Source organism: Prunus dulcis, chromosome 1, assembly GCF_902201215.1.
Source record: "Prunus dulcis chromosome 1, ALMONDv2, whole genome shotgun sequence".
Classification (NCBI taxonomy): domain Eukaryota; kingdom Viridiplantae; phylum Streptophyta; class Magnoliopsida; order Rosales; family Rosaceae; genus Prunus; species Prunus dulcis.
This window is the reverse complement of record NC_047650.1, coordinates 41,046,986-41,054,573: the sequence shown is the minus strand read 5'-3', so window position 1 is coordinate 41,054,573 and position 7,588 is coordinate 41,046,986. Positions and strand designations below refer to the sequence as shown.

The following is a 7,588-nucleotide window of genomic DNA, read 5'->3' as shown; positions in this document are numbered from 1 at the left end:
TCAAACACCATTTCCCTTTTGTTTTTGAAAATGATAGTGGTCAGAATCAGCCAATCAATGTCAACTTAACATTTGCTATGGTCGATTTGGTGTACAACCTGTGCCTTGTCTCGTGCTTAACCTAACTTTCAGACTTGGATTTCCATCTACTTTGAGTGAAGAGTATTTCAAAAGCTCTTCCTCCTTAAAAGCTTTGAGCAATGAGAAGCGAAAACAAAAAACCAGAGAAGTGAAAAACAAACCAACCAAAGCCATGGAAGAACATACAATAGTCCTCTACGCAGCTCCAGGAATGGGGCACATAATCTCCATGGTTGAGCTAGGCAAGCTCATTCTCAATCGTTACCCTGGAAAATTCTCTATTACCATTCTCTACACTTGTGGCTCTTTTGTTGACACTCCAAGCATCCCCGCCTACATCCAGCGCATCTCCCTAGCCTATCCTTCCATCTCCTTCCGCCAATTCCCTCGCGTTCAAAATGAAAATACATTAGTTGGCTGCAGCGGCGCTGCCATAATGTTCGATTTCATTCGCCGGAACGATCCTTATGTCTGCCTTGCCCTCCAAGAAATTTCTAAATCTGTAGCCATTCACGCTTTTATCATCGACATCTTCTGCTCCTCTGCTTTGCCAATGGCAAATGAACTCGGCATTCCCACCTACTACTTTTACACCTCTGGAGCTGCAGCTCTTTCAGTTTTTCTGTATTTCCCGAAAATCGGGGAACAAACCACCAAGAGCTTCAAGGATCTGACTGAGACTGTTTTGGAGTTTCCCGGGTTGAAGTCTCCCCTGAATGCCACATACATGCCTGAGGCAATGCTTGACCGAGACGACCCTTCGTATTGGGACATGGTCTACTTCTGCTCCCACCTTCCCAAATCTAATGGGATCATAGCCAACACGTTTGAAGAGCTCGAGCCTCCTGCAATCCTCAAAGCCATTGCTGAAGGTCTTTGTGTTCCTGATGCTCCCACTCCCCCTGTCTACTACATCGGGCCGTTGATTGCTGAAGAAGAAGAATCTAAGGATTCTGAAGAGGCAGAAGAATGTTTGTCATGGCTTGATCAGCAGCCCGGTAGAAGTGTGGTGTTTCTTTGTTTTGGAAGCAGAGGATCATTCTCAGGGGCTCAATTGAAGGAGATAGCAGATGGGTTGGAGAAGAGTGGACAGAGGTTTTTGTGGGTGGTGAAGAAGCCTCCTCTTGATGAGAAAACCAAGCAGGTTCTTGGAGTACATGACTTTGATTTGGAAGGTTTGTTGCCAGAAGGGTTCCTGGAGAGGACCAAAGATAGGGGCTTAGTGGTGAAGTCATGGGCGCCGCAGGTGGCAGTGTTGAAGAAAGAATCGGTGGGCGGGTTCGTGACGCATTGTGGGTGGAACTCAGTGCTTGAAGCGGTGATTGCTGGCGTGCCGATGGTGGCATGGCCGCTCTATGCAGAGCAACATGTGAATAGGAGTGTTTTGGTGAAGGACATGGAAATGGCAATTGCTGTGAAGCAGAGAGAGGAAGATGGGTTTGTGTTTGGGGATGAATTGGAGAGAAGCGTTAGGGAGTTGATGGAGTCGGAAAAAGGGAAAGAACTTAGAGAAAGGAGCAGGAAAATGGGAGAGATGGCTTTGGCTGCTTGGAGTGAGTCTGGTTCATCCACTAGAAACTTGGTTAACTTTGTTAATAGCATTACATAAGTTATGGATTTGCAGTTGCACTTGGTGAATAAAAACCTAAAGGAAAATACCAAGGGTGCATCTTCTTGTCCCCCTTATTGTGCTTAACAATATATGTCATATTCTGGTATCAATGGTGGAACTATTAAGGCGTAAGGAGGTGCAGCTGCCCCTCTTTTCGTTGGAAACACTATTATAGGTGCTTCAAATTGCTCCTTTGCTCAGTTGGTGGTGGTGCACTCTAGGTGTGCAGATTACTTTATTTCCATTTTCAGCATTTAAGTAAATGTCTTTATCCTTTGTTTAGCTATTTGGTCACTGGAGAAGATTTGCTCATATTCATCACATAGTTGCTTTGTACTTTTGTTTGTTCATCAATAATATGTTGTCGCTTATTTTCAAAAAAAAAAAAAAAAATAGCAACCATTAGAAATTATTGAACCTTCCATATATTTCTAGCAATTAAATTTGGGTGTGCTTCCTATCTACTTTACCATTTGGCTCCATCTGTTTTGATTTTACGTATACGTAATTTGTTTGAGTGTGAATAATGTAACACATCAAATTTATGTATTCTCAGTTTGTAATGTAACACATCAAATTTATGTATTCTCAGTTTGTAAACAATGTGCTTTCATCTAGTAAAACTGAGTGTAATATACAATGATTATCATTCTATTTTATTAAAGAAAAAGATTGTAAGAAAGATTCTTGATATCAAATCAAATCAAATCTTAACAACAACACTAGAAGGAAATTAGAAAATCAAAGCTCACTGTTGAGTGAAATTACATGTCCTAAATCTGCTCTATAAAAAAATATGTTGAAATTGAAATAACTCAAAGTTGGGAAAAAGAAGTCTTTGAATTTATTTTATCTTTAACAAATTATGCAAATGAATATTATAGTAGTAGAACCAGGTTCAAATATCAATCAAAACTTTATAATTTAAACGTATTGCCTTCGTTTATCATAGTTGTTGGAACTAGCTCGTAGATTTTACCTTTTTCTTCTCTCTCATTTTGGTGGGTTTTTTTTTTTTTTCGCCAAATGATAGAAATGTATTAGATTGTATTGAAAGGTTTACGTCCAAAACAAGAACATTAATAAAAGGGCATGTTGGCTCCACCAACATTAAGCATGCTACTATATTTGGAAACTCTTTTTAATACTTTGCTGTGAGCTAAGTACTTTTTAGCCATAACTTCATTATTCAGGTTCCTAAAACTCTAAAATGGCAGCTAGGTCTAGGTGTCTTTACATAATTCTGCCTGGCTTGAACTTCCGTCGTCACTACGTATGCTTTGGTGGCTGTTGAATTAAATATAATAAAAACAAGCTAACTAGAACTCTAATCAATAAAATATTACACTTTTTCAAGCTTTTTGTAAGTTCCCAGTACACAATAAAATATTACACTGCTTGCAAGTTCCCAGCACACAATTTACACAATAAAATATTACACTTTTTCAAGCTTCCAATGCACTTGTAAGTTCCCAGTTTACACAATAAAATATTACACTTTTTCAAGCTTCCAGAGCACTTGTAAGTTTCTAATAAAATATTACACTTTTTCAAGCTTCAAGTGTTTGTAAGTTTCTAGTACACAATAAAATATTACACTTTTTGAAGCTTCCAGTGCACTTGCAATAAGGCTTAAGGTCTGTCTCGAAGCTGTTAGAATAAGAATTTAAGGCTTAGATATATTAAAATATAAAACTAAAGTTGATTTGACGTGTTATGGCCCCATGCACTTCAAATAAAATTAAATTCGTGAGAAAGATCAACAATCACGCTATTCATATATCACCAAGTCAAAATTCGTAACTGCAACGTTACTTTAGGGCTTACTCATCAATAAAGGTAACTGTTGCTGCCAATAGTCAACAAAAAAAAAAGTCGACTTTTTTTTGTAGACTTTTTTTTGTAGCGCGTTTACCAAAATATAAAAGACAAGAGAGAGCATCATAATAATTAACATTTGGCAAAAGCAAATTATTTTGACTAATGCGTCATTAGTCAGATCGAGCTAAATTTTTGGTGTGTTTTTAAGTGGTTATGAGTTTAAAAACTTATTGTAACTATTTGTTCCCCTCCTCTTTGGCTAAAAAAGAAAAAAGCAAACTAATTTCATTTTTTGTTTGAGGTGGGTTAGAGAGTGCATTTTGAATGCTTTTACCAAAAGACTATAGATAGCAACGTAATAATTACTTTTTTTTTATATTTTTTTAATTATAAGTGATAGTCAAAATTAGGGGAGGGGGTTTCACTTGGGGCCTTTCGCAGCATCATAATTACTAACAAATTTTTTTATTTGAAAGAAGCATCGTAATAATTATTAACATGTGATAAAAGCAAACTACCTTTTTTTTTTTTTTTTGGTTACAAGGCAGGCCGAAGTCAGAAAAGAAAAAAGAAGGCTAACAAGGCACAGCCCTACTATGGGCTCTTCGTAGATCATCATCCAACAACAAGCTTAAGAGGGATATAAGAGCAGACTCATAGTTATGAAGCCCCAAGGGTAACTCAGACCCCGAGTTAGCAAGGTGATAAAAGCAAACTACCTTGAACTTTGGTCTCTTGTGCCTATTGGTTTTGCTTGGGCCTCGGGCCCAGTTAATAACCAAAGACCAAAATAAAAAATAAAAAAATAAAAAAATAAAAAATACAAGGGAATTTGAACCTGCATGCAGCACAATGCTGGGAAAGTAAACTCTTATTTATCCTTGAACAAAAATGGGCTCTTTACTTCAATTCCTGCACGTAAGATAACAGGTGAAAACATTTATTCCATTCACAACCACCGTGTTAAAGTATAAGTGTTTTAGCTGAGTGTGTTTGTTATTTAATTGTGAACCATTGGATCACAGTCCAATGGACAGCTAAGATGTATTCTTAGGTGTAGCAGAATTGTGCCAGGTGTAGCTATCTCATAGGATAGTTAATCATTGGTTAGATTGGATGATGTAAAAAAAAGGGAATATTCTGTTTCCTAACGGTTATATTGTCATGCACAGCTTGTGCATGACTAAGTGAGAGAATAGACTTATTTTTTCATCTTCTTCTTCTCCAAGTTTTCTCTCTGTGTTTTCTCTTCCCACATGAGCTCCATCTATCAATAATCCAAAACTTAAAATGACAGATCATAGTCTGTGAATTCTAACATGGTATCACTGAGCCAGGTTTGATTGTTTAGCTGGGCGTTTGAATCTGTGAAGGAAGTGAGCTGCGATTTCTGACAAACTTGCTTTCTTGGAAATCTGTGTCTAACATGGCAGGATCTGGAGGTGGTGAGCTGCGAGCTCCGATCTTCAATGGTGAGAACTATGAGTTCTGGAGCATAAGGATGAAAACCATTTTCAAATCTCATGGGATTTGGGAGTTGGTTGAGAAAGGAATAGGAAGCTCATATTCGAAGGGAGCTGATGAATCTGATACAAAGCAGAAAGAAAAAGAGGAATCAAGTGGTTCTGGGAAGATGGCTATAGCTGAGATCCTGATGAAGGATGCTAAGGCCTTGGGGTTGATTCAAGGAGCTGTATCTGAAGAGATCTTCCCCAGGATTTCTCATGAAGAATCATCTCATGGAGCCTGGAACATTCTGAAGCAGGAATTTCATGGTGATAAGCAGGTAAGAAGTGTAAAATTGCAGAGTCTTCGTAGAGAATTTGAATATACTAGAATGAGAGAGGATGAATCTCTATCTGCTTATCTTACAAAGTTGTTTGATCTAATAAACCAAATGAGAGGTTATGGAGAAGAGTTATCTAGAGAAAGAATTGTGCAGAAAATGTTAATTAGTCTGCTGCCTGGATATGATCCAATCTGTTCTGTAATTGAACATTCAAGGGATCTAGATGTAATTGAGGTTCAAGAGGTGGTAGCCTCATTGAAGAGCTTTGCTCAAAGATTGGAAAGACATCATGAGAACAAGACTGAGAAGGCCTTTGCTAGTCTGAGTGTAGATACCAAATCAGCTAAGGCCACTGGAAATCAGAATTCCAAGCAGCAGAAGAATTGGAAAGACAAGGGGAAGAAGTGGGATAATAAACCTACTGATGGAACTAAAACTCCTTGCAAACATTGTGGGAAATTGCATTATGGAGAATGTAGATTCAAGGGCAAACCGAAGTGCTATAACTGTGACAAGCTTGGTCACATTGCCAAAGACTGCTATAGCAAGAAACCTGTGGAGCAGCAGCAGCTTCAGTTTGCTACTCAGGTTACCTCTACACCAACCATGTTCTATGCTAACAATGCAACTGAGAAAAGGTCCATGGAAGAGGTATGGTACTTGGACAGTGGGTGTAGTAACCACATGACTGGCAGAGAAGATGTTTTGATTGATATTGATAGGAATGTGACTGCAAAAGTTGCTATGGGAACAGGACAGTTGGTTGATGTCATTGGAAAAGGAATCTGATGGTTGAAACTAAAATGGGAAGGAAATATATCAAGGAGGTGCTATTGGTATCTGGTCTCAAAGAGAACCTACTCAGTGTTGGACAAATGATGGAGCATGGATATTTTCTAATTTTTGGAGATAACAAGGCAGAAGTTTATGATGATAGCTCTCTCTCAAATCTGGTGGCTAGAGTGCATATGAAAGGAAATAGAAGTTTTCCTTTGAAACTTCAAACAGACTTGCATGTTGCACTAACTGCAAGCATAAGTCAATCAACATTGCTTTGGCATAGGAGAATGGGACACTTAAACTTCCAGAGTTTGAAACTGCTGCAGAATGAAGATATGGTGCTTGGTCTGCCAGAAATTAAAAATACAAATGCAGTGTGTGAAGGCTGTACTTTTGGAAAACATTGCAGGAAGGCTTTTCCAAAAGAAGCAACCAGCAGAGCTACAACTCCACTGGAATTGGTACACACTGATGTGTGTGGTCCAATGCAAACTGTTACAAAAGCAGGAAACAGGTATTTCCTTACTTTTATAGATGACTGTACAAGAATGTGCTGGATCTATTTCTTGAGATGCAAATCTGAGGTATTCACAGTGTTTAAGAGGTTTAGAGCCACTGTTGAATTGCAAAGTGGATATAAGGTGAAGAAACTAAGAAGTGATAGGGGAGGAGAGTACACCTCTAATGAGTTCAATAAATTCTGTGATGAAATGGGAATGGAGAGGCAGCTTACAGTGGCATACTCACCACAGCAGAATGGTGTGGCTGAGAGGAAAAACAGAACCATAGTGGAGATGGCCAAGTGTATGATGTTTGAGAAGGGCATGCCACTTGAGTTTTGGGCAGAAACTGTTAATACTGCAGTGTATGTTCTAAACCGAAGTCCAACTAAAGCTTTGGACAAGAAAACACCATTTGAAGCCTATAGTGGGAGAAAGCCAGGACTTAAACACTTAAGAGTGTTTGGATCTTTGTGCTATGCACATGTTCCAAACCACAGAGGCAGAAACTGGATTTAGCAAGCAAAATGTGTGTTTCTAGGATATGGCAGCTGTGAGAAGGGGTATAGACTGTATAACATTACCACTGAAAAGGTGATTATCTCAAGGGATGTGGTATTTAATGAAGAAGCTAGTTGGGATTGGAATGCACAGCAAGAATGCAGTGTTTCAGTGCCACTTACTGAAATTGTGTCTGAAAAGGAGGAAGGGAGCAATGACACAGTTGTGAAGCAAGCAGAACATTCAGTTGAGAATGAGTTGCTAACAGAAGACAATGAAGAAAGATCTGTGGTTGACACAGGTACTCAAGATATTGACCACACTCCATTGAGATACAAAAGTCTTACAGAGATCTATGAAAGCTGCAACATCTGTATCATTGAACCAGAATCCTTTGAAGAAGCTGTCAAGGATGCAGCATGGCAAAAGGCAATGGAAGCTGAACTTGAGATGATTGAGAAGAATGAAACTTGGGAATTGGTAAAAAGGCCATCTGATAAACCT

General features: G+C 38.7%; 1 protein-coding gene across 1 annotated transcript; it reads left to right on the top strand.

The window, feature by feature from the left end:
- The first annotated feature begins 253 nt into the window (after positions 1–253).
- LOC117620112 (UDP-glycosyltransferase 88F3-like) lies at positions 254–1,690 on the top strand. Its single transcript, XM_034350226.1, has one exon. It carries the CDS (start codon positions 254–256, stop codon positions 1,688–1,690), a length of 1,437 nt encoding a protein of 478 aa, XP_034206117.1.
- Positions 1,691–7,588: the final 5,898 nt, after the last annotated feature.

What these genes read in the sequence shown, in the direction of transcription:
- LOC117620112 (XM_034350226.1), top strand. Translation starts at nt 254, where the DNA reads ATGGAAGAACATACAATAGTCCTCTACGCAGCTCCAGGAATGGGGCAC.